At 44.2% G+C, this 27345-nt stretch overlaps 1 protein-coding gene across 3 annotated transcripts; it reads left to right on the top strand.

The window, feature by feature from the left end:
* Positions 1-1494: 1494 nt before the first annotated feature.
* On the top strand, positions 1495-27095 carry LOC139531946 (transcriptional repressor NF-X1-like). 3 transcript variants are annotated; one of them, XM_071328965.1, is made up of 25 exons: positions 1495-1569; positions 1655-1746; positions 6708-7703; positions 7964-8125; positions 11107-11184; positions 11416-11521; positions 18510-18581; positions 18952-19091; positions 19311-19410; positions 19542-19759; positions 19841-19938; positions 20095-20125; positions 20237-20319; positions 21993-22101; positions 22504-22623; positions 22804-22883; positions 23086-23316; positions 23576-23649; positions 23812-23910; positions 24028-24069; positions 24256-24354; positions 24607-24673; positions 25997-26142; positions 26372-26476; positions 26620-27095. In XM_071328965.1, the coding sequence occupies exons 2-25, from the start codon at positions 1725-1727 to the stop codon at positions 26693-26695; spliced, it is 3354 nt and encodes a 1117-aa protein (XP_071185066.1). In that variant the 5' UTR covers positions 1495-1569; positions 1655-1724; the 3' UTR covers positions 26696-27095. The 3 variants fall into 3 exon arrangements, 2 of the variants coding, with proteins under 2 accessions (XP_071185066.1, XP_071185065.1); XM_071328964.1 differs by having other exon boundaries at positions 1510-1746; XR_011666459.1 differs by lacking the exon at positions 1495-1569 and having other exon boundaries at positions 1581-1746; positions 24212-24354.
* The last annotated feature ends 250 nt before the right edge of the window (positions 27096-27345 follow it).

Here is a 27345-nt window from a genome sequence, read left to right as displayed (position 1 = left end):
GAGACGCAAAGTAGGTGAGCGGATGATCTCTGCATGTGTAGTTCCCACCATGAAGCATGGATGAGGAGGTGTGACTGTGTGGGGGTGCTTTGCTGGTGACACTGTCCGTTTTTTATTTAGAATTCAAGGCACACTTAATCAGCACGGCTACCACAGCATTCTACAGCGATACACCATTCCATCTGATTTGCGCTTAGTGGAACAGGACAATGACAGGACAATGACCCAACACACCTCCAGGCTGTGCAAGGGCTATTTGACCAAGAAGGAGAGTGATGGAGTGCGGCATCAAATGACCTGGCCTCCACAATCACCTGACCTCAACCCAATTGAGATGGATTGGGTTGAGTTGGACTGCAAAGTGAAGGAAAAGCAGCCAACAAGTGCTCAGCATATGTGTGAACTCCTTCAAGACTGTTGGAAAAGCATTCCAGGTGAAGCTGGTTGAGAGAATGCCAAGAGTGTGCAAAGCTGTCATCAAGGCAAAGGGTGGCTACTTTGAAGAATCTAAAATATAAAACATTTGGATTTGTTTAACACTTTTTGGTTACTACATGATTTCATATATGTTATTTCATAGTTATGATGTCTTCACTATTATTCTACAATGTAGAAAATAGTATAAATAAATAAAACCCTTGAATGAGTAGGTGTGTCCAAACTTTTGACTGGTACTGTATATAAAGACAATGATGAGAGGTTAAAATGATAACAAATCATTATCTGAAATGTCTTGACTGAAAATTAAGCATAGACTGCGTTTGACCTAGCTCGTTATGAACTTATAGTCTGGCGTATCATCTCAGAGAGTTAACCTTTTGCAGAGTTGCATTATCTCTGAAATCTTTTTAAATCAACAGCCCAGTGATCCAAGTCCACAAAACATCCATCATAGCCTCTGACGACCCTGATTCCTTCCATTACTGTCTGTCTGGCCTTGCTTAGACACTATGGCTGTGATGGATGTGTAGGCCTAGGGGTGTGATCCTTTGTCTGTACAATATCGTGGGATCCTTTGTCTGTACAATACTGTGGGAAGAATTTCCTCCATGGAGGCTGGGTTGAAGAAGGGTATATTTTGAACCTAGCATGGAGGACAGTAGATCATTCTATGCTATACTATATTACTTCAGTTAAAGGTAGACTCAGCAATATGACATAGGTGCAGAAAGTAAACAGCAAAGTGGGTCAATTTCCGCAACAACTAAAAGTGTTGAAGCACGAGCCTCAAATTCTCCGCTGTTTTGGTTCCCTGTCTTTTATCTCGCTCATCTCAATATCTGCGGTTCTGCTAATGGCAAAGTAATTCACAGTCTACGTTGTTATATTCTATTGTATTCTATTTATATAAGTTCAGTTCATTTCTATTATATTTCAGTCCAGTTCAGTTATATTTTATTCTAAAGTCAATGGTATCTGGTGACACTGTCTGTGAACACCCGTCCCCTTGTGGTTATTCCGACCAGCCGGTGAGTCTCAATAAAGTTCCATAACTTCAAACTCCTTTGCAGGAAGAATCGTCAGAGCTCGTGTCTCACACAACCGTTCGTTTATACCCCAATCAATCATGTAAGGAGGGGAGACATGTTATTATTTTTGTGGGAATAATAAATACAAAGTGGCATTTAATCTCTGGTTGTTAATCTCCCAACAGCTGTTTAAAAATCTTAGCTACAAACTTCGCGTGGGAGAAGAACGTGAGTGACTGCCAACTGTGTGATTGAATGGCTGAGGGCTCAGTCACAGGTAAAGTAGCTTAGCTAGCAGTTAGCTAACTGTCTAGCTAACTAGATTGCTCGCTTCAGTTTTAACTAGAGTGGATAATCATTTAATTATGTCTCATGCTATTTAGCTAAATCATAGCTAATGGAAATTCAAAGTGAAATTACAGGGTTTGTGTTGAGCTGTCAAATTGCACTCAGCTAACGTTAGCAAGCTAGCTGGCAGTGTCACACATCTCACACTCACTCAGTAACCCAACATAGCAGGCGTAGAAAGACGCCAGAGCAGAGTTTCAGTGGAAACGTAAGTTAGGTTGACATACTGTATGCCTCAAACAGAAACCTCTGCTTTGTGCTAAGGGGGCTCACTCAGTTCAAGCGGGTCACTTCTGCAAAGTCTCCTTTTAGTGTGTTGCATTATGGGGATAAAAACTGTCCTACATGTCGACTGCATGAACTTTACAACCATGTGATCAAAGGCCTATAATTAGTGTTTTTGTTTGACCCACGCGAACGGGACCTTAAGACATGTCTGAAACTGGAAGCAACTTTTCCGAGATTCATATGTATACAGTGTGCAAATGAATTTGATATGAGTCTCTCTCCAATTGATAGAGTTCTAAGCCCAAAGACGCAACATCGCGATACTTCCAGAACGCTTGCGAAACAGACCAAGCAGGCAAGGCCAGGGTTTGAGAGGTTAAAGTAGTTAACCAGTAGTTAATCTTGTCGAAATGTAAAGGCACAACCTAGATTCGAGCCAATGTCTTAAGTAGTTGGACATATTATTACTCCAACCTCAGTGACAATCTGACACGTTTTCATTTTTGTCAAAAATAATATCTTCGGTGAGGTTTAATGGCACTTTGCATCCAATATGTTACATTACTACCCCCAACTGAACTATAGTATAGATCCATTACACTTTGTGATACAAATGTGGAACTGAAAAAAAAAAATATATATATATATATAAAAAACACACCTCCTTATTCCAGTACTTTAACCCTATCTGATCCTACCCCAGGCCAACCGCTTAAGAGGACGGGACACTACCACTCAACACACCATGTAATTCTTCTGAAGTCATCTTGTACCCCCAAGTACTTCTATGCAGCTGCCAACTCATCTATTTTCTGTGATTTACTTTCCATTTCTGCAGTGCAGTTGATAAACATTGCTAAGAAGCAAACCTTACTGAAGCATATCACTCATTGACCTATCCCTCTATGCTGGCACAGATCTACTATTTACACGGATCCTATCAGAATCTCACCCTTGACCCATCCTCTACTTTCTTCACTGTCTCAGCATACAGCACCTTCTGCACTACTCTGACTCTAGCCACCTCAACCTGCCTCTCTCGCACCATACACTTCTGATCCCCAGCAACATGTGCACCCTTAAAGTTGACTCACACAACTTTATCCACCGAAACTACCCATGCCCACTTCCCACATCTTGGAATCTCCCTCCTACACACAGTTGCGACATGACCATAAATGCTTAACCTGAAACAGCGCATTCACCACATGCTTTAACAGGTTAACTGATACATCCTAACATGACCTTGTCGGGTTAAGACTGACTCAAAAGGACTAACAGGGGCTTCTCTGTTTCACCATGCTCACCACCGGGGTCTGCATCGCACCAAACGACGGGTGTCACAAACACCAGGAGTCTTCCAACTGCTCCACCTCCACACTTAACGCTACCGAAGAAATCACTCCTTTCAATGGTGCCCTGTTCCTAATAGCAAAGTGAGAAATAGATATCGACCCAAATTGCGTCGCATGGAGCGCCTGCTCTCTATGATCTGAAGAAACACAAACATAAGTGCACTTCGAGTTACCTTCACCGACTCAACAGCACCCACCAACTTTTCCACCCAACCTGAAAACAACTATGGATCAGCCAAAAGGCCTGGTTCCACCCTCTTCATAAATCTCACTCCCTCTGGACCACATGTGTCTTATCATAACCATGTCAATCAATGCAGGGCTCTGAGCTCTTCGCAACACCTTCTACCCCTTCCATTTCACCTCCAGGACTCAAACTGGAGTCCGGCTCACTCTGTTTGAACTTGACATCAATCCTCCTTGACATACCCTCTTTCTTGTTATTGCTAGCTCCAACAGATTCAAACCCATCCTCTGCCTCGCTCAGTATTTTCAACCTCCCCTCATTCTCCTCCCTTAACCAATTACCTACCTGACTCTTTCTGAAAATATTCAACTTTTCCAAGCCCAAATCTATTTTTAGCCTCCTCGAGAAACATGCTAAGCCCTGTACTGCCTCCACTTCAGACACACTACTCGTCTGTCACTACTTTATATGCCTTTGATTCGATGGCAGGCACATGTGCGAGACGACCGTTAGACCCGGTCACGTGTTTATATGCAGGAGTTTAGCGAGCCAACGTCGCCATGACATTACCTACTCGTGTGATGGGGGACTTCTATTGTAGAAGCACTTTCTGCTTATCGTCATACTGTACTGTCTTTGGTACAATCTACACACCCACAGCCTATGTTTAGTGTGTGATATGGGGGTTGGAGACGTGTTTATTTCGACATAACAACAAACTTTTAGAAACAATGGCACACTGCCATGCTGCACTGAGCCTTGCTGTTGGAAAACCAAATCAGTGTCAGACTTTCAGCTGTCGCAGATGCACTTCCCCCGACTTCACTCTTCGACTTTTACCTGCAGTTGGATGCTTCAGCCGTACCACTGAAACAAGCCCAGTGACTCACTTGCAATGCCGGCAGGCCCTTGATATGGTTTTGACTAGATGGGATACAGTGTTTGTCAGATTTCACTTTTTGTAGCAGGTTAGGAGAATTTGGTTAAGGTTAGGGAAACAGTTAGAATTATGGTTAGCTAAAATGCAAAATAATTTTTTGACGTTAATTAGACAAAAGCTGAATCCCTTCTAGCCCTTGAGATCCCAAGGCATTAAAGGTAGACTTAGCGATATGACATGGAGGAAGAAAGTAAACAGAATAGTGGGTCAATTTCAACAACTAAGAGCATTGAAGCGCGTGGCTCAACTTCTCCACTGTTTCGGTGCCCTGGCTACCACGCTGTGAACAGTGTGAAGTGAACCTGTGCACACGTGCATTTACAGTGTGTGAGCAAAGTCTTGCATCTCGCTCATCTCAATATCTCCGGTGATGCTCGTGGCAACGTCATTTCGCTGAGTATACCTTTAACAGGGCATTCTTCCTTATCCCAAGGATTCTCAGCTATAACAAGGATTGTCTATCGGACCATTTCTAGCCAATGAGAGGGCAGATACGTGTGTGTGAACAACAAGCCATAGAGCTAGATAGGACTCATCTCTACCATTGTCGTGTGGGCTGTGCCAATGATCTCCATTTTAAAGTAGTGCATGGTCTTCATTGGCTGATTACTCCCAACTCATAGGAATCCCCACCCAGTTGACTACTTTAAAGTGGTGGAAGCCCTCAGTGGAAATGTCCATGCTAAAACGGATTATATCCATGATAAGTCCTTAATCTATCTCTATGACAACAGGCACAACTCCGATATACACTGAGTGTACAAAACATTAGAACACCTTTGTAATATTGAGGTGCACCCCTCCCTTTTGCCCTCAGCCTCAATTTATTGGGGCATGGACTCAACAAGGTGTTAAAAGTGTTCGACAGGGATGTTGGCCCATATTGTTGACTCCAATGCTTCCCACAGTTGTCAAGTTGGCTGTATGTTCTTTGGGTGGTGGACCGTTCTTGATACACAGGAAGATGGTTGAGCAGCGTTGTAGTTCTTGAGACAAACCCGTGCACCTGGCACCTCCTACCATACCCTTTTCAAAGGCACTTAAATCTTTTGTCTTGCCCATTCACCCTCTGAATGGCACACATACACAACCCATCTCAATTGTCTCGAGGCTTAAATCCTTATTTAACTTGTCTCCTCCCCTTCATCTACACTGATTGAAGTGGATTTAACAGGTGGCATCAATAAGGTATCATAGCTTTCACCTGGTCAGTCTGTTATGGAAAGAGCAGGTGTTCCTAATGTGTTGTGTCTTTTTATTTTATTTATTTTTTGCCGAAATGCCACGTGCGTCCACTTACAGTACCAGTCAAAATTTTGGACACCTACTCATTCCAGGGTTTTTCTTTTCTTTTTACTATTTTCTACATTGTACAATAATAGTGAAGACATCAGAACTGAAATAACACATGGAATCATGTAGTAACCAAAGTGTTAAGCAAATCAAAATATATTTGAGATTCTTCAAAGTAGCCACCCTTTGCCTTGATTACAGATTTGCAGTCTCTATTTAGGGTCTAGAAATGGCCTAGGCCGGCCCTAGCCTTTCGCCCCCTCTTGACGGGATAGATAAAATGTTTAGGTAGCTTGTGCCCCCGGCAGAGTTCCTAAAAATAATAATAAATATATATATTTTTTTGTTCGGCGGCCCCCTTTATTATCGCTTATACCCTGCTCCCTTCGCTAGTCTGCCAGTGCGGCCCATTTTATATACAGTCATTGCTGTGACCACATTGTGAGCTGCATGTTCATTGAACTTTAGCCTGAGAAGCTGGCTAGCTACATAGCCTAGGCTAGTACTGGTTGACTCATGCGCTAGCTATTTAATTTTTTTAACAATGGCTCTGACCTTGCTTGTCTAAAGTCAGCCAGTCAGCGTCTCAAACAAATAGCCAACGTTGTTGCTTAATTCTCTGTAATGATCGTTGAGGCCAACTTAGCTAGATGACGTGCTATCGTGTCAAAGTCCAGGCCGTCCTGAAGAGAATATCCGTCATACTCAGAGCTGTCATACTCATAGCCTTGGCACGTGACTCCAAGTCAACATTGTTAAACGTGTTGTCTTTGGAGTCACTTGTCAAGCCTGTCTTGCCTGCGTCGACACTGTAGTTATGATGCAGCTTCACAACTTTCATGCCAAGTCACTCGCTAACAAGTAGGCTTTTTTTTTTGTGTGTGTAGACTCTCTGGATTTGAATCCAGATGAGACTTCATCACAACAGAAATGTAACCAGCAGCAATCCAGGAGGGGTCGGAACAGAGAGGGCCACAACCGTAACTGGAGTGGTTGTAATAATTACGGCCCAGCACCGCAGCAACAGCAGCAAGGCCATTTTCACCACGGTGTCAAACAATCTCATGTCCATGACAATTCAACGATCCCTGTAAATTTCCATCCTCCTCCCTACCACCAAGAGGATGTATCAAGGGGCCGAGGAAGAGGAGGAGGAAGAGCTAACGGAGATGGAGGGGGCCGGGGCTCAAGGGGCCAGCCTCCAAGGTGGAACAGGCCTGGGGTTGACACTGGCCCCCCTGGCTTACCCAGGGGCCACCATGGACTGGGTGGCTACAGGCCTGGAACACCCCCCATAGACGGGCCTAGCTGGCGCCGAGGTGACCCTGGCGGCCGGAGCGTAGAGGTGGGGCCTGCCCACGAAGACCACCAGGACACCCGCCCTGAAAAGCCCCGACGGTTCAGCCAGGAGCCGCGGAGAAAAGAGAGAGGGGCGAGGAGCGCGAAAGGACTTCCTCACTCTCTGGAGAACCAGGACAGCCACGCTACAGGAGGAGGAGGCTGGGACCCTGCTGAGCCCAGAGAAGAAACCCCACCATCAGAAATGGGGGCCAGAAGCCGGAAAGGAGGGAGAGCCGAGGAAAGGAACCCCCACGTCGACGCTCAACAGAAATTCCCTGAGCCCAAGCGACGCCAGGGGCCTATCAAAGAATATCCCCAGGAGAAGGACCATGAGAGGGGAGCCAGAGACACCCCCTCTGGCCATCGTGACAAACTGGGCTCCGGCACTGAAGAGGAGCCCAGCTGGAGGAGTCAGGGGAGAGGCCAGGGGAGACGCACCCCCCTACAGGACAGAGGCCAGAGGAGAACACTCAACTCAGACCACAGGCCTGGACAGAAGAGGTGGGACAACGTGCCCAACAAGAGCAAGGAGACTCAGACAGGTGAGAGGGCAAAGTTTCACAGCTTTTCAAAAAGTCCCAGAGTTAAAAAATAAATAAATAAAATAACCTAAAGAAAATGTGAATGAGTTTGTTCTGAAAGTAGTTATGTTCATGTGTTCCAAATGGCACCCTATTCCCTACATCGTGCACTACTATGGGCCCTGGTCCAAAAGAGTGCACTATATAGGGAATAGGATGCATTTGATAAGATGCCATGATTTTGGTCTCTTTTGGTGACTCTCTCCTCCATATCTGTCCAGGTTGCCTGATCGAGCAGCTGTCTGAGGAGAAGTATGAGTGCATGGTGTGCTGTGAGGTGATCAGAGTCATGGCTCCAGTCTGGAGCTGCCACAGCTGCTTCCACGTGTTCCATCTCAACTGCATCAAGAAGTGGGCCCGCTCCCCAGCCTCCCAGGCAGACGGTAGGCCTAACAGTCCCTCCAGCTCTTCATTTATTCATGACTTTCAACACAATAGTCTTCCATAGATGGGCACAATGCTTCCCCCACACAGACAATAGAGGAATGCAAATTCTGCTCGACAGATGGTACTGCTGTACATTGATGATGCTACAATATCCACTGTAGCAAAAATGTGGCCCCAGTGACCTTATCTTAAAAAATTTTTAAAAATGTATTACAAAAATTAACTACGCAAGTCGGTTAGGAACAAATTCTTATTTAAAGTGACGGCCCACCAAAAGGCCTCCTGCGGGGACGGGGGATTAAAAATATAGGACATGACTCACCACAACACTACATAAAGAGAGAACGAAGACGACACAGCATGGGTGACGCAGTGGTCTAAGGCACTACATCTGGGCTAGAGGTGTCACTACAGACCCTGGTTCGATTCCAGGCTGTATCACAACCGGCTGTGATCGGTAGTCCCATAGGGCGGCGCACAATTGGCCCAGCGTCGTCCGGATTGGGGTTTGGCCGGAGTAGGCCGTCATTGTATATAAGAATTTGTTCTTAACTGACTTGCCTAGTTAAATAAAAAACACATGACAACACCGCATGGTAGCAAAGCATGACAACAGCATGGCAGCAGCAAAGCATGGTAGCAGCACGAAACATGGTACAAACAACAGCACAAAGGGCAAGAAGGTAGAGACAACAATACATCATGCAAAGCTGCCACAACTGTCAATAAGAGTGTCCATGATTGAGTCTTTGAATGGAGATAAAACTGTCCAGTTTGAGTGTTTTTTGCAGCTCGTTCCAGTCGCTTGCTGCAGAAAACTGAAAAGAGGAGCGACCCAGGGATGTGTGCGCTTTGGGGACCTTTAACAGAATGTGACTGGCAGAACAGATGTTGTATGTGGAGGATGAGGGCTGCAGTAGGTATCTCAGATAGGGGGGAGTGAGGCTTAAGAGGGTTTTATAAATAAGCATCAACTAAGCATCAACTAGTGGGTCTTGCGACAGGTATACAGAGATGACCAGTTTACAGAGGAGTGTATATAGTGCAGTGATGTGTCCTATATTGAGCAGTGGTGGCAAATGTGATGGCTGAATAGTAAAGAACATCTAGCCGCTTGAGAGCACCCTTACCTGCCGATTGTCTCCGTAGTCTAGCATGGGTAGGTCGGTCATCTGAATCAGTTAGTTTGGCAGCTGGGGTGAAAGAGGAGCGATTACAATAGAGGAAACCAAGTCTAGATTTAACTTTAGCCTGCAGCTTTGATATGTGCTGACAGAAAGACAGTGTATCGTCTAGCCATACTCCCAAGTACTTGTATGAGGGGACTACCTCAAGCTCTAAACCCTCAGATGTCGTAATCACACCGGTGGGGAGAGGGGTATTCTTCTTACCAAACCACATGACCTTTGTTTTGGAGGTGTTCAGAACAAGGTTAAGGGTAGAGAAAGCTTGTTGGACACAAAGAAAGCTTTGTTATTGAGCATTTAACACAAAATGTGGGGAGAGGCCAGCTGAGTATAAGACTATCATCTGCATATAAATGGATGAGAGAGCTTCCTACTGCCTGAGCTATGTTGATGTAAATTGAGAAGGGCGTAGGATCAAGCCTTGGGGTACTTCCTTGGTGACATGCAGTGTCAGCTAATGTGCAGAGATGTTACTACTGTACTAAAAATCTAATCAACGTTTACTGGTCGCGTACACTGATTTGCAGGCATTCTAGCAGGTACAGCGAAATGCTTATGTTACTAGCGCCAACAGTGCAGTAGAATGTCTCGCAAATAATACAAAATCTAAACAAGAAATCAAGACATTACAGAACATGTCCAATTACCAATAAAGATTAGATATATTAGTGAGCATGTGTCAGAATCCAGACTATAAATACACGGTGTGTTTAGGCAGTATATCATTTGGAAGGAAAATGGTATGTATATTAGGATGAGCTATGTTGAGAATACAGTATATACATGCAGGATGAGTAAACAGAATGAGGTGACCAGCGTTCAATGACTCTAAATACATGGGGAATTAGTCTCAAGGTTCAGGGCAGAGTACCGGACAGTTAGCCGGCTAGTGATGGCTGTTCAACGGCCTGGAGATAGAAGCTGTTTTACAGTCTCGTGGAGCTGGGACGATAAACCAAAAGTTATCAACACGATCACTTATCGCAGGCATTTTGCTGATATCGTTCATTGCGATAAGTAGACTATACCAGAGAAATGTGAAGCTTTAAATGAAATACGTTTGCTAAAATGGGTGATTGTTAATGGGCCAATTGATTGCTACAACCATCACATTAGTAGTGGTAGTTTAAAAAAAATAAGAAATTGTATTTTTTACTTATTAAAGTATTTACTCAAATAAAATCAAACACTTTTTCCCCCCTTAACTGCATTGTTGGTTAAGGGTTTGTAAGTAAGCATTTCACTGTAAGGTCTACACCTTTGGTATTTGGCGCATGTGACAAATAACATTTTGAATATTTTCTTTTTATTTTACCTTTATTTAACTAGGCAAGTCAGTTAAGAACCAATTGTTATTTTCAACGACGGCCTAGGAACAGTGGGTTAACTGCCTTGTTCAGGGGCAGAACGACAGATTTTTACCTTGTCAACTCGGGGATTCGATCTTGCAAACTTTCGGTTACTAGTCCAACGCTCTAACCACCAGGCTACCTGCCGCCCCAGGAAAGGAAAGGGGGATACCTAGTCAGATGTACAACTGAATACGTTCAACTGAAATGTGTCTTCCGCATTTAACCCAACCCCTCTGAGTCAGAGAGGTGTGGGGAGGCTGCCAGGATAGATGATAGCAGTGTGAACTGACTGTGACTCGGGTGACGGAGGTCCTTTACAACTTAGAGTACAACCTTACAATCTAAGATATAGTGTACAATATTGTGACTCACCATTTAGCTGATGAAGTGCTTTGAAAATTGGTCTATGTGATATGCAAACTTTGCTCTCATTTGCAGAAACAAATGACGGGTGGCGCTGTCCGGCCTGTCAGAATGTTGTCTTCCAACCCCCGAACGTCTACAAGTGCTTCTGTGGTAAGGGATTAGCTAATAGCCAATTTTAGCCATTATTCCCAGACAATCGTGCATCCCTAGTCTTTTGCTCTCTTTGAGATGCTTTGTGTATTAGAACTAATTATTAATCTCAATGACACTAACCTGGTAAAGTAAAGGTCACATAAACAAGTAGTAGAAATCAATGTCCTTGTCCTGATTTCTGGAGTTAGTTCCCTGTACTGTGTTTAATTATTCTGCTATGATTGACAGGCAAAGCGACCAACCCAGAGTTCCAGCGTAGTGAGATCCCACACAGCTGTGGAGACATGTGTGGGAAGAAGAGGAGCGGAGCAGACTGCAAGCATCCCTGTAACATGTGAGCCACAACCTAACACATGCATAACCCACCACCACATAACAATCTGTTGTTCTACAACATGAAGTGGTTGTCTTGATTGTGTCCAGGGCTCGAAAGTGCAACAATTTTGGTTGCATATGCTCCTAAATATTTTTGCTTGGGTGCGCCTAGAAAACAAATCACCCAGATAATTGTTGTAATGACTAGGCTTTGCTCTACCGTTGTTTCCGAGTGTCCTAGAGCGCATATATTTGTTAGCATCATGGTTCTACCATTACTACAGCGGAAAGGTTTCTAGCCCAAATAGATCGATTTTTTTTCTTCCTATGGCGGATTGGTGGGCTGCATTTTACGTTCAAAAAACATGTCGCGGGACCTTCTAAAACAACTCTGTGGCTATTTTGTTTACACCTTCAGTCAAGTTACCTCATTAGCTAGCAACCTGGTAACTTTACTAGTAGGCTATATCCGAACATTTGGGGGGCACAGAAACAAAAGATAATCTTCTTAAGAAGATCAATGATTATACTAATGAATGTCTCCATGTCATCACTCACAAACTTGATGTTCTTAAGACAGTGTACAATTTTCACTGTAATGCGTCTCGATAAGTAAATTGTGATTTTACACAATGTAGAAACCTAATATTCCACAAATGACTGCAATTTCAACGACAGGTATTAAGCTTTTTATAGTAAACAAATGTATTTACAGGGTTACTTAATAGTTTTAGTGCACAAGATGTGCGTCAGAAGTGCACTATCTAGAATTTATAGACCCGATATAGACAATCTTAATTGTTACAATTTGTTATTCTTCAATAACAAACTCCAAAGCAAATCAGTGGGAGGCAAATGGCTTTATTCAAAGAGGACAAACCACACGGGGAGGTAGATGGTCATTCTCCCCTGTCCTCAGGGATGCTCTCCAGTGATTTCTCTCCCCAGAACAAAGGGACAGCATGTAATTTTATAACCCAGCTCTAGCCTGTGGTTGACCAATTAGAATTCCTTGCAATAAAACTAGCCAATGGCCAAATAACAAGTATCCTATTTCAGAAGACATATTCCTCCCATGTCTCTGAACCATTGCTCAATAATTCCCTATTACAGGAAAAACACTATTTCCATTGATTGTTATTACTCTGTTGACTCTCGTCCTCTTGACCTCTCGTAATCTGTCTCTGAGTTGTTTATTTATTTTCAACATATTCTTACATTTTAAAAATAAATATACTTAATGTCTTTTTAGAAAACATGAAAAATAGGCAGTATAAAAAAACATTAGCAGTAAGCATGAAATCATTCACATTTAAACACCTTGCATTTCTATAAAACACAAAGGGCACATTGTACTTGCTGTTACAATAAGAAATAGATTTCAAACAAAGTTATAGAAAATGGGTATTAACTGGTATAATGATGTCCCGATTCCTACCACATCCTGTATTAGGAGGACACTCACACAAAAAAATAAAAATATTGTCTACAAGACAATATTCAATCGTACTATTGACACGGTAATCAATCACCAAGTCCTTTAAAAGTGACCAGCTCTTCCACACTGGTATCAGTCCCACATAGATAAATATTATGTTCTGACAGTCTGCCGGTATTGAGGAATTCTTCTTCTATTCCACTGGTTGCACTTCACCGGTGATCTTGTATCGTTTCAGGTACAGTCCTTGAATCGAAGATTCTCATAATCTGTAACGAAGGAAACAAAGTGAAAGTAACATGTACTGTTTTCAAGAAAAATTGATATTTCACATAGATTTCCCTAAGTAAGCATGTCCCAATTTTCAGGAAACCGTTGGACATTTCACCTACATTTCCCTAATATGACGACTGCAGTGTACAACATAGAAGCTTATCAGGTTCTGATCGTCTTACTATGCTTCTTCACCCAAGATTGGCCCCGGATTGCTTATCAATCAGTTCTTTATTCTCCAGGCTCCGCTTTGTCATCAAAATGGACAACCTTGCAATGAGTAACGTGTATCCGCCGTGATTTTCCCTGAACTATTACTGCTGACCTCGTTATGAGCAAAACTTGATAAGGACCTTCCCATTTTGGCCCTAATGTGTCTCTTACATATTTTTTTTACCATCACCCACTCTCCTGGCACTACGTCATGTCCCCCCTCGGTAGTTATTCCCCACACTTCTTTTACTTGTCTTTCTGCTTCCCCTACTGCTTTAGAAATATATGCAATAGTTAAGCATTGTCACTCCATAAAGTGAACGTCTGCTTTTCTCAAATCTAACGTGCCTGGTAGTGACATGGGTCCATTGTAGTAACTACCCAGCCTGCCTCTCACACCCCCACACCCCTCCACAATGCTTGAACCGTCTGTGTATAAGATAAACTCAGGGTTTTCCAATGAATGACTCCAGTAACCCATCAGAGAGCTGATCCAAAACCGACTCATAACAGTCGTGTCCAAGTAATGTGGTATCTGTAGGATACATCAGAGTAGCTGGATTACATGGTGTCTTTTCAACTATACCCATGTCCCATAGCTCTTTAATCACTACTTTAGTAGCATCCATAGCTTCCTTATGGGGATATTGTTTTGTGCAAGGTGGGGAAACACCTGTCAAGCACACTGGTTCCATTTCCGGAGTTCCACACTCATAGTCCAAATAGCATGGTTCTGACCTGTAGATCCCTGCAGTTGTCTAATTTGCCACGTCACCTTCCCTTCAGAAATGTTCACTGTGGAGTCAAGTTGCATAATAACGTCAAGGCCTAAAATAGGTTGTTCAAATGACCCCTGCATCAATCTTCATTGGCCCAATAGAAATTGATAATGGTTTGGTCTGTTTCATATGTCGTCGTCGTCCACCCTACTCCTGTTGCTCTCATCTTCATGCCCGTGTACTGAGAACGTATGTTTAGCATAAGATATGTGCAATACAGTGACTTCAGCACCCGAATCTACTAAAAAATCTACTGCAATGTTGTTAACCATCATGTTCACATATATTCCATCCGATTTCATATGTACAGCAGATGGGACGTAAGAGGGAGTCCATTAGTTTACCTCCACAGCATCCAGTGAACTCTGCTGCTGAGACGGAGAGAGCTTCTTAAATTTCTGCATCAACATTGTGTCATTGGGGCTGTTGTCTTGATTCCATTTTCCCTTAGACGGACCCTGCTTCTCCTGGCCACTTCTCATAAATGAACTTTTCCTTTCCCGACATTCTCTTTGCAGTGACCAGAAAACCCGCAATAATGACATACACCAGGTTTCTCTTCTGCTGAACGAATGTTGTTGGTTTCACTCGGAACCTGTACATCTCTAACATCCGGTTTAGCCTGTCGATGTCGCCGTAGTTTTCTCTCCCAGTCATAAGTTGTGGAAACAAAATGTTTTTTTGCATGGATTACGTCAGGTGATGAGTGATTACACTCAATTCCTCCAAAATAATGGGTCATCTTCATCATCCATGTCAGGTAACCCACCGTGTCCAACCACCTCTGCTCTAAACCTTTCTTCAAATTCAACAAACGGTTCTTTCGGCTTTTGAACACATTTGGTTTTCTCTCGCCAATTGGTGGGTGCATTGGTCAGACCCTTAAGGAAAATATGTATGGCTCTCCATCCATCGGCCACATCTTGCTCTTCACCACCCACGGCTCTATAAACCTTTTCTTCAAGTACGCCGTGTTCACGGTTGTTCAAAACAAAGGCTAGTAACTGTAACCCTTCATAAGGATGTAGATTGTGCAGTTTCTTATAACGCTTCAAATGGTCCCATGTTTTCATACCCACTTCTCCGTGATGTTTCAAATTCTTTGACCGTTCATCCAACTGTTTTGGAGATGCTGATTTATGTGTGAATACTGTCACCGGAGGTTTCTCTTTACTACCTTTTACAGCCTGTGTTCTGGTTGGCCTAAGACATCGTTCGTCACCGCTGTCAGTATCTGTTGACTCAAAGCCAGGCAGTGCTGACCAGATGCGTGAAACCCGATCATCCTTGCGCAACTCAGCCTGAGGGTGGATTGAAGAAACAAATGGTCCTCCACATGTTGGAGCTAAGTCTGTTTTTACGACCCTTGCCTGTAATTGTTGAATTTCTTCTTTCAAGGTTTTGATGTGTTCACCCAAGAGCTTTCAAACTTTTTTTTATCTCTCTGCAATGTCCTGTCATGATTCTCCAGAAAAAAATTATCATCCAGTTTTCTTTCTTCGGCTATTACAGTTAAAGACCATCGTGCCTTTGTCAAGGAATTAGACGTTCTCTGTATTTTTGCCCCATGCTTTTTGTGTATCAGACAGATTCCATCTTTGTCAACAATGACGGAATATTTCTTTATCTCTTGCCTACACTTCTCTACTTTGAAATGGTTCTTCATATCACTAGACTGTGAATTTAAAATATTTTTTCATGCTCACATCCGGAGGAGCTGTTCCCGCCCTTTTCCAGAGTGGTTTTCTCACTTAACAATGGCATTGTATTAACTTCAAAAGTTGTATAGTATCTCTGTTTATATGTTAACCTCAAAATATATATAAACTCAGCAGAAAATTGTTTTCCTTTTTCAGGACCCTGTCTCTGTCAACTTCACTGCTCTTCATTGTAAAGGGTTTAAACACTATTTCCTATGCTTGCTCAATGAACCATAAACAATTAATGAACATGCACCTGTGGAACGGTCATTAAGACACCAGCAGCTTACAGATGGTAGGCAATTAAGGTCACAGTTATGAAAACTTAGGACACTAAGGAGGCCTTTCTACTGACTCCAAAAGGAAGATGCCCAGGGTCCCTGCTCATCTATGTGAACTTGCCTTAGGCATGCTGCAAGGAGGCATGAGGACTGCAGAAGTGGCCAGGGCAATAAATTGCAATGTCCATACTGTGAGACGCCTAAGACAGCGCTACAGGGAGACAGGACAGACAGCTGATCGTCCTCGCAGTGGCAGACCACGTGTAACAATACCTTCACAGGATCGGTACATCCGAACATCCCACCTGCGGGACAGGTACAGAATGGCAACATCTGCCCGAGTTACACCAGGAACGCACAATCCCTCCATCAGTGCTCAGACTGTCCACAATAGGCTGAGGCTGGACTGAGGGCTTGTAGGCCTGTTGTAAGGCAGGTCCTCACCAGACATCACCGGCAACAACGTCGCCTAGGGGCATAAACCCACCGTCGCTGGACCAGACAAGACTGGCAAAAAGTACTCTTCACTGACGAGTTGCGGTTTTGTCTCACCAGGGGTGATGGTCGGATCGGCGTTTATCGTCGAAGGAATGAGCGTTACACCGATGCCTGTACTCTGGAGCGGGAGCGATTTTTGGAGGTGGTGTGTCCGTCACGGTCTGGGAAGGTCTGTCACAGCATCATCAGACTGAGCTTGTTGTCATTGCAGGCAATCAACGCTGTGCGTTACAGGGAAGATGTGGTACCCTTCCTGCAGGCTCATCCTGACATGACCCTCCAGCATGACAATGCCACCAGCCATACTGCTCGTTCTGTGCGTGATTTCCTGCAAGACAAATGTCAGTGTTCTGCCATAGCCAGCGAAGAGCCCGGATCTCAATCCCATTGAGCACGTCTGGGACCTGTTGGATCGGAGGGTGAGTGCTAGGGCCAATGTCCGGGAACTGGCAGGTGCCTTGGTGGAAGAGTGGGATAACATCTCACAGCAAGCCTGGTGCAGTCCATGAGGAGGAGATGCACTGCAGTACTTAATGCAGCTGGTGGCCACCAGATACTTACTGACTTTTGATTTTGACCCCCCTTTTGTTCAGGGACGACACATTCCATTTCTGTTAGTCACATGTCTGTGGAACTTGTTCAGTTTGTCTGTTGTTGAATCTTACATTCATACAAATATTTACACATGTTAAGTTTGCTGAATATAAACGCAGTTGACAGTGGGAGGACGTTTCTTTTTTTGCTGAGTTTATTTATTGAGGTTAAATAAATATATAAAACCCCTTTTTAAGGACTCAAACCCCTTCTAGAACACATTGTCTCTGTAGGGCCTGGCTACCCATAACTTATGTTCACTTCAAAAAGCTTGTTGAAGACCTATATTAACCACGTGTAAAAATTGCTTCTCAACTAGCAACTCACTTCTATGCAACAAGGTTTCACAAAAAGAAAATACTTTAACTTTTTAATAGAGGACTTGAACGCCTACAATAGAGAACAAAGACACAGGCCTCAAACCTTTTTCAGAGAGAACAAAGGAAGTCTGTAATAGAACAAAGGACTTGAACTCTTATACATCAGATATCACTCATTGCATGTGCTTATTTTAACCAGATTTTTGGTTATTTTAAAATGATATTGGTCTAGACTCACCCAGCAATTATGCCATCAATCAGGAGATTAAGAGTTGACTCCCTTGTGGGTTGCGCTCAGCCTTTTCTCTTTCTTCTGGATCAACACACAGTTGATACGTTTTTCTTGTTGTTGAGACCAATTAATCCGGGTCACGGCACCAAATGTTAGCAGTTTATGTTATTCTTCAATAACAAACTCCAAAGCAAATCAATGGGAGGCAAATGGCTTTATTCAAAGAGGACAAATCATACGGGGAGGTAGATGGTCATTCTCCCCTGACCTCAGGGATGCTCTCCAGTGATTTTTCTCCCCAGAACAAAGGGACAGCATGTAATTTTATAACCCAGCTCTAGCCTGTGGTTGACCAATTAGAATTCCTTGCAATAAAACTAGCCAATGGCCAAATAACAAGTATCCTATTTCAGAAGACATATTCCTCCCAAGTCTCTGAACCATTGCTCAATAATTCCCTATTACAGGAAAAACACTATTTCCATTGATTGTTATTACTCTATTGACTCTCGTCCTCTTGACCTCTCGTAATCTGTCTCTGTGTTGTGTATTTATATTTGACATATTCTTGCACAATCAATAAAATAATATATTTTCTGGTGCATCTAAATTTAAGTTGGGAGTATCACTGCTACCAATGGAAAAAAAATCATTTAGATCCCTGCTTGTGTCTCAACAGTTTGTGTCACCCCGGACCTTGTCCCCAGTGTCCTGCTTCTGTCACCAAAGCATGCATCTGTGGAAGAACCAGGTACTGTATATCCTCCTGACCTAATGTCTGAGTCCCAAACGGCACCCTTTTCCCTACATGATGCCCATAGGGTTTTGGTCATAGGTAGTGCACTATATATGGAAGAGGTGGGCAATAATTTGGTCTCGAGTGCCTAATCAGGATTTCCAAATTCAGCGGAGGGCCGCACAGATTTGCGGGCCAGAAAAAGGGCAGTTATTTGAGAACGTATAGGTTCGTTTTATCATTTCTACAATAATAACCCACTGTTAATTTACACGCCTTTGCTTAGGCTGCCAAATGTACTCCATGTCACTATTACTCAGGTATAAGAAGAACCCTGAGCCCCCCCTCCACTCATGGTAAAATACCTCCATACTTCTCTCTCCAGTCAGCCAATGCGGTGTGGCCAGGGCACTGCCATCCACTGTGACAAGCAGTGTGGCGCCACCCTCAACTGTTCGGAACACACCTGTACCCAGGTGTGCCACAGCGGACTGTGCCAGCCTTGCCCGCTACAGGTCAAGCAGGGTGAGCTACTCACTCCCAATATGTCTTTTTACTGGGCCAGGAGTTCTCCCTGACCATGTGATCTGACCAAAAACATTTCTGTCCTTAATAGTTCAAATCGCATTCCTTGACAATGAGGAATTCATGATGAGTAATGATGGCTAATGATTTTAGCCACTGTGATGGATTTCACTCTGATGCGTTCTGTTTTGTCTCATCGGTTCTTTCCTGCTGTCGCAGTGTGCTACTGCGGTGTTGTGTCTCGGGAGGTACTCTGTGGGACGGATAAAGAGCGCTTTGACGGCTCAGGACACTTCTGCTGTCAGAAAGCATGTGGCAAGTAAGTTCAAACCAGCAGCTTGAGATTACTAGGAAACAACTATTTTCACCTGTGAGAATAATATTATAGATATATTGTATCTTAATCATACATTGATTTGTGATATGTCCCCCCCATCCCCCCTATCCTAGGATGTTGGACTGTGAGACCCACCGCTGTGAGCAGGTGTGCCACCCTGGGCCGTGCAAGCCGTGCCCACGCTCCCCCAGGCTAGTGAGGAGCTGCCCCTGTGGGCAGACGGCCCTGGCCAAGCTCCTGGAGCTGGGCTACCCCGAACGCCGCGGCTGCTCCGACCCCATCCCCTCCTGTGGCAAGACCTGCAGCATGCCTCTGCCCTGCGGCTCCAGCGGTAACACAAGACACTGTGTCCTCATGTATAGCCTCTCTATGGCATTTCAAATGTGTTGACTTGTTCTCCCCGTCATTCCAGAGATCATCCACATCTGTGAGAAGCTGTGCCATGAGGGAAGCTGTGGTCCCTGCTCGCTCACCTCCACCATCAAATGCAAATGCGGCTCTAAGACCAAGGTTAGTTTTCGAAAACAAGTACTGTATACCTATGGTGTTTTTGTATCTTGAGTGCAACTCTTCAAATGCAATGTTCTGTATAGACTGCGCACCGTTGTAAATGGAGGTGTAATTCTGTTCTACCAAAGAGCACCACTGAAGAGTCTTTGTTTTCAGGATGTTCCCTGTGCAGCCATCCAGAATGAAGGTGATATTTTGATCGTTCTTTGAGGTGGTGTTGCTACTGTACTTAGTAAAAGTAGATCTGTCCTGTACTTTACTCTTCTCTTAAGTCTCTTTCCTTTCCTCCCAATTCTAGATGGACTGATTTTTACTTGTGAGAAGCGCTGCCTCAAAAAACGCTCTTGTGGCCGACACAAATGTGGCGAGTTGTGCTGTGTGGTGAGTAACCAAAAGGCGCATGCGTGCGGCACGTTCGTGTGCGTCACCCAGTTATGAAAGGACAGTCAGTAGGTAAAGCCATAAGTCATACTAGTTAGCTGAACTGGTGAATCACTGACATACAGTGCCTTTGGAAAGTATTCAGACCCCTTGACTTTTTCCACATTTTGTTACGTTACAGCCTTATTCTAAAATTGATTCTTTAAAAAAAATCCTCCAATCTACACACAATTCTCTATAATGAGAAAGCGAAAACAGGTTTTTAGAAATGTTTGCAAATGTATTAGAAATAAAAAAACGGATACCTTATTTATTATTCAGACGTTTTCCTATGAGACTCGAAATTGAGCTCAGGTACCCGATGGTCACTCTGACAGAGCTCTAGAGTTCCTCTGGAGATGGGAGAACCTTCTAGAAGGACAACCATCTCTGCAGCACTCCACCAATCAGGCCTTTATGGTAGAGTGGCCAGACGGAAGCCGCCACTCAGTAAAGGCACATGACAGCCCGGTTGGAGTTTGCTAAAAGGAACCTAAAGCCTCTCTGACCATGAGAAACAAAGTTCTCTGGTTTGGTGAAACCAAGATTGATCTCTGGCCTGAATGCCAAGCGTCACGTCTGGAGGAAACCTGGCACAATCCCTACGGTGAAGCAGGGACTGGCAGACTAGTCAGGATCGAGGCAAAGATGAACAGACCTTGATGAAAACCTGCTCCAGAGCGCTCAGGACCTCAGACTAGGATGAAAGGTTCACAGTCCAACAGGACAACAACCCTAAGCACACAACCAAGACAACACAGGAGTGGCTTCGGGATGAGTCTCTGAATGTCCATGAGTGGCCCAGCCAGAGCCCGGACTTGAACCCGATCAAACATCTCTGGAGAGAACTGAAAATAACTGTGCAGCAACGCTTCCCATCCAACCTGACAGAGCTTGAGAGGATCTGCAGAGAAGAGCGGGAGAAACTCCCAAAATACAGATGTGCCAAGCTTGTAGCGTCATACCCAAGAAGACTCAAGGCTGTAATCTCTGCCAAAGGTGCTTCAGCAAAGAACTGAGTAAAGGATCTGAATATTTATGTAAATGTGATATTTTAGTTTCAGTTTTTGTATAAATGAACACATTTCTAAAAACCTGTTTTTTGCTTTGTCATTATTAGGTATAGTGTGTAGTTTGATGTGAAAAATGAACAATTTAATACATTTTCGAATAAGGCTGTAACGTAACAAAATGTGAAAAGTCAATGGTCGGAATACTTTCCGAAGGCACTGTATCGTCCCCCCGACCTACTATCTAAATGATGTCACACTGACATGTCCCCCCCTACCTACTAACTGACGTCACACTGACATGTCCATCCTACCTACTATCTAAATGATGTCACACTGACATGTCCCCCCCTACCTACTAACTGACGTCACACTGACATGTCCATCCTACCTACTATCTAACTGATGTCACACTGACATGTCCCCCCCCTACCTACTATCTAACTGATGTCACACTGACATGTCCCCCCCTACCTACTATCTAACTGACGTCACACTGACATACTGACATGTCCCCCCCTACCTACTATCTAACTGACGTCACACTGACATACAGTATGTCCCCCCTCCCCCTACCTACTATCTAACTTGTCACACTGACATACAGTATGTCCCTCCCCCTAGGGCGCGGAACACAAGTGCTCTCTGATCTGTGGCTACAAGCTCAACTGTGGCCTCCACCGCTGCCAAGAGCTCTGTCACCGTGGGAACTGCCAACCCTGCTGGCAAACCAGTGAGTTCCAATCAGAGGTCCCAGTGGCACTGCCAACACAGATGTTCACATGCCAGCAGATGCAGCACAGATGCCAGTCAATTGACACATTTTACCCGGGCTTTGGGATTCTTTGTAGTTCAAATGTTCTTCATCTTATCTTAAGTCTAGTGCACTTCCTAGGAAGCCCATTTTAAAATACCAGCAGACTGTTGGGGGCGATTCCTAACTTCCACTTCAGTCAAATGTTCACTTACTGTAGTCTCCTATTAACATCCAACATGTGTTTAGTTGGCGTGATACGGTACGTTATTTTTCGATCACTGAGATCGCATGGCCTCATTCGCAAAGTCACACCCCAGACATACAGTAGGTTCTCATAGGCCACGTCCCTCTGAGTCTCTGCCCGTTTCATGTGTGTAGGTTTTGATGAGCTGGCGTGCCACTGTGGGTTGAGTGTCCTGTTCCCCCCCATCGCCTGTGGCACCAAGCCCCCAGAGTGTAAGAACCCGTGTACCAGGAGGCACGAGTGTGACCACCCAGGTAAAACCTTGCAGTTCCTACTGCTTTTTCACTTAGTTTCAAATATGCTTTATTGGAGAGCAGAAATGTATATGCATATACATGTACATTTAGGAATCTTGACATCTATTTTACCGTCTCTGTCAAAACCGTCTGCAAATGTTTATTCCTCATGGTCTCGTACTTTTCCTTTGTCCTCAGTGTTCCACAACTGCCACAGTGAGGAGAAGTGCCCACCCTGTACCTACCTCACTCAGAAGTGGTGCATGGGAAAGCATGAGGTAACGTCGCTGATGTTAGCTGCCTCTACCTAACCTTCAAACCTGCGCTTCTTTTAAAGGCATATGGTGCGTCCCAAATGGAACCCTGTTCCCTACTGGCCCTGGTCAAAAGAGGTGCACTATATCGGGTGCCATTTGGGACTCGCCCATAGTCGTGACCCGTCCACTAAAGCCGCCCCATCTCTTCCCCCCCCCCCCGCAGCAAAGGAGCAACATCCCGTGCCACCTTCAGGACATCTCCTGTGGCCTGGCCTGCAACAAGGTTCTGCTGTGTGACCTCCACCGCTGCCGCCGCATCTGCCACCGGGCCGAGTGTCTGGCCGAGGGCGTCTGCCGCCAGCCCTGCCTGCTGCCCCGGCCCAACTGTGGCCACCCCTGCAACGCCCCTTGCCACAAGGGCACCAGCTGCCCGTGCAACACCTGCACTGCCAAGGTACGAGATGGGTGAACGAGATGTTCACCCAAGTGACTCGAGGGATTTTAAATAAAGGCTAATTGAAATATGTGTTAACCCTGTGCCTTAGAGACTGCACTACGTCTAGGGTGACATTCTGACAGTAAACTAAGACCGTAACTCTTCAAATACTGGGCACATGGAGCAGACACGGAGATGGAACGCATGCAGCGTTGTTGGACTGCAGCTGAAGTCTTCTTGTGGCCAGTGTTTGTCAGTTTCCACCTCTGTCCCACAGGTGGCGCTACAGTGCGATTGCGGTCGGAGAAAGGAAACGGTGGTGTGCACGGAAGCAGCCAGCGCCCATCAGAGGTTGGTGTGCGTGCGTTCTTCTACAGTAGAATCAATGGTTTCTAGATCTATCTGAACGCGTGCTCTAAACCAGTTTGCTCTTATTCCCTCACGATCTTTTCAGAACATGACCGCGTGTGGTGTCAGACCCGGTGTAACTAGATGTGTGTCCCTGTTCTGTAGGTATGCAGCCATTGCCATGGCCAGTAAGCTGTCTGACATGCAGCTGGGTGACTCTGTAGACATGGGTCTTATCACTAAGAAGGAGATGAAACACACCAGGTAAGATGGGACCAAACCTGATTCCAAACTTACAGCATACAACACTTCCAGTAAATCACCTTGTACTAAATATGAGCGTGCCATATATTGCTTATTTTAATGTGTGTTCTGGCTCAGGTTGGAGTGTGACGAGGGGTGTGCTGCACTGGAAAGGAACAGGTCAGTTGTTACATTGCTACTCCACACGCACACAGTTGCTATTTGTAGCTCTCGTGACATTTAAAATGCACAGCTTTCGTCTGTCAACTTGATTTGTTTCCTTCAATGTGCTGTCAACTTGAGAGCCTTCTCCTGTCTTTAGATCTGTGGACCTTTGTCTGCCTGTGTGTGTCTGTGTCCTGACAGGCGATTGGCTGAGGCCCTGCAGATTGACCCGTCAGTGGACCCCTTCAATATGCGCTCCTCCTCCTCAACGTACAGTGACAGCCTCAGAGTTGACGCCAGGTGGTGTACCAATACATAGAGTGTTTTCACTGCATGCCAAGGTCAAAATTCACCACAATAACAAAGTTTTCAAATATTCTAGTGTCCGTGTGCATGTTGTTGTGGTGCTTATATTTCCCAATTGAAGGTGAATTTATGGCGCCTATGTACTTCGAGCCATGACCGGTGTCCTTTTTGAGACATGTTTTCACATTTTCATTGATGGATAATATTTACCATGATCACGTCATTTCTGTATTTTTCACATTTTAGAAAAGATTTTAAATTCGTCAGCGAGATAGAAGAGGAGATCAAGAATCTGGTTGAGCTGACCAGCAAGGTAAGGGACCAATAGACATGATATACGTCCCAAATGGGACCCTATTTCCTATAATAGTGCACTACATTTGACCAGAACCCTATGTGGCCTGGTCAAAAGTAGTGCACTAAATAGGGAATAGGGTGATTTTCACACAGAATTACACAGATCCTCAAAAACTTCTACAGCTGCACCATCGAGAGCATCTTGACCAGTTGTATCACCACCTGATATGGCAACTGCTTGGCATCTGACTGTAAGACACTACAGAGGGTAGTGCATATGGCCCAGTACATTACTGGGGCCAAGCTTCCTGCCATCCAGAACCTATATACTAGGTGGTGTCAGAGGAAGGCCCAAAAATTGTCCAAGACTCCAGCCACCCAAGTCATAGACTGTTGTCTCTGCTACCGCATGGCAAGCGGTACCGGAGAGCCAAGTCTAGGTCCAAGAGGCTCCTTAACAGCTTCTACCCCCAAGCAATAAAACTGCTGAACAATTAATCAAATGGCTACCTGGACTATTTGCATTGACTTATTTTTTTAATATTTTTTTTTACAATGCTGCTACTTGCTGTTTATTATCTATACATAGTCACTTTACCCCTACCTACATGTACATATTACCTCGACTAACATGTACCCCCGCACATTGGTTCTGTACCGGTACCCCGGTTATTTTTTTAAACTTAAGTTAATTTTGTAAATATTTTCTTAACTCTTTCTTAGAACTGAATTTCATGGTTGCTACAACTGTTGTTTTTGGCGCATGTGACAAATAAGAATTGATTTGACCTTCGAGAAGTACAGGTATAGGAATAAAGACACCTCTTTCACAAGTGAAATGTCACCCACCTCTTAAACAGAGAACAATGTATTGAGAGCATTACCTTAGAGCAATTAGATGTAATGGGGCTAGATTGGAACACTTAATGCAGGGCCAGCATTTTCCTATACATGACTGCGTTTCCCTAAACCACTTCCAGCTTACCAGAGTTTGCATTGAGACTGAATTTGGCTAAAAGCTTCTGGTCCACTTAGTTGGCGTGCTAGAAAGGCTTGAAACACATTTGAATGTCCTTGGTTATAATGATGGGTATTGATAATGTCCACAACGGGTTCTATTTGTCGTCAGTTATCCCTTTTGGTTCTGAAAACATTTGAAAAATACTACTTTAGTCGGCGTAACGTCAAGTGAATCGGCTCCGTTAGCGTGCAATTTTTAGGACAAAATGTCATGAACTGAGTGGAAATGCAAATGTATTTATTTAAACCTTAAATGGGTAACTCGGCACAATCTTTCATAGTGGAAACATGAGTGACTGTGTGTGGAACCCGTTTGCAGGGTAAACAGTCCAAAAGGAGCCACTGCTTCCCCCCTATGAACCGGGAGCACAGGAAGCTAGTCCACGAGCTGGCCGAGGCCTACAACGTGGAGAGTGTGAGCTACGACAGCGAGCCCAAACGCAACGTAGTCATCACCGCCATCAGGTAAACACCTCAACAGGAAAACGTTTCTTTAGTAAGGCAAGTTACACTCTGACTATCTCAAAGTAGACACATTTCTGTTATAACTTGAAAAAGACAACGTATTACTGCCTGTGGAACTGTATCAGCTGGTTATATTTTGTATGAATAGATGTGTATTGTGAACAACTGACAAAAGATGTGAAGTCATTCTGAGGATGTGCCTTGTCTTTGTGCTTCTTGCTGTGTGCAGGGGGAAGTCTGCCTGTCCTAACTCAACCCTGACCTCCCTGATGGAGCGAGACACTGGGGTCCCGAGGGCTCCTCCACCCATTGCCCATATCAAACATAGCAGCAAGTAAGCCTGGGTCTTTGCACTCACAAAACGTCCCATATAGTCACGCCACAAACACACACAATTTGGTTCTTGGTTCGTGTCCTCTCAATGTCCCAATGACTTGTAACTAGCTAGTTAACTGTGTTTATTGTTTTTGTCATCAGGGCTGACAGTGTGAGCAGCTGGTCCAAGGCAGTCAAAGAAGAGCCGGTGATCGACTACTTCGATGTCCAGGATTAATAAAGGCACAAAAGAAGAAAGCCTCGTGATGTAACTGATCTAAACTAAGAATGCGTCTGCTGCCCGTCGATTTTTGGAAATTTGTGATGCTATTTCCCCTCCCTCATTTAGGTTATTTTTCTCTTGAAGGCCAACACATGTCACTGCAATAGTATTTGGGGTTATTGGGTGTTATGTTTGAAACTGTGCCATGAACATCATTGTTCGGTGGCATTACAGTGCTTTCTTCCCGCAAATGCGTACTCCAGACTGAAAATAATAATTGATTGTGTTTTTATAGGTAGTAATTCTCACTTGTTCTCAACGCAGGACTACCAGTATGTTGTATTCTGCTGGTATGTTGTATTCTACGAGGGGACGTGCCATACACCTTATTTCAATAAAGCAATTTTTCAATGGATTTGTTGATACTTTACTTGCTGATATATTGCAGAGAACCTGCTCATTGTTACAGATACTATATAATATACAAGATACTACTACATTGAGGTATTTTGAGATTGAAGGCTTATTATATGCTATAATCTTAGGATACTGTCTTTAAAGTATATTATGTGTTGGTACTTTTGGACATCAACTGGGTTGCATTTAACTACCAGTATATAAACTATTACATTATGATGCCCAGGTGATTGAAGGGGCAGGATTTA

This window comes from Salvelinus alpinus, chromosome 10 (assembly GCF_045679555.1).
Source record: "Salvelinus alpinus chromosome 10, SLU_Salpinus.1, whole genome shotgun sequence".
Classification (NCBI taxonomy): Eukaryota; Metazoa; Chordata; class Actinopteri; order Salmoniformes; family Salmonidae; genus Salvelinus; species Salvelinus alpinus.
Note: the sequence above shows the minus strand (reverse complement) of the source record. Positions and strands in the feature narration are given on the sequence as shown.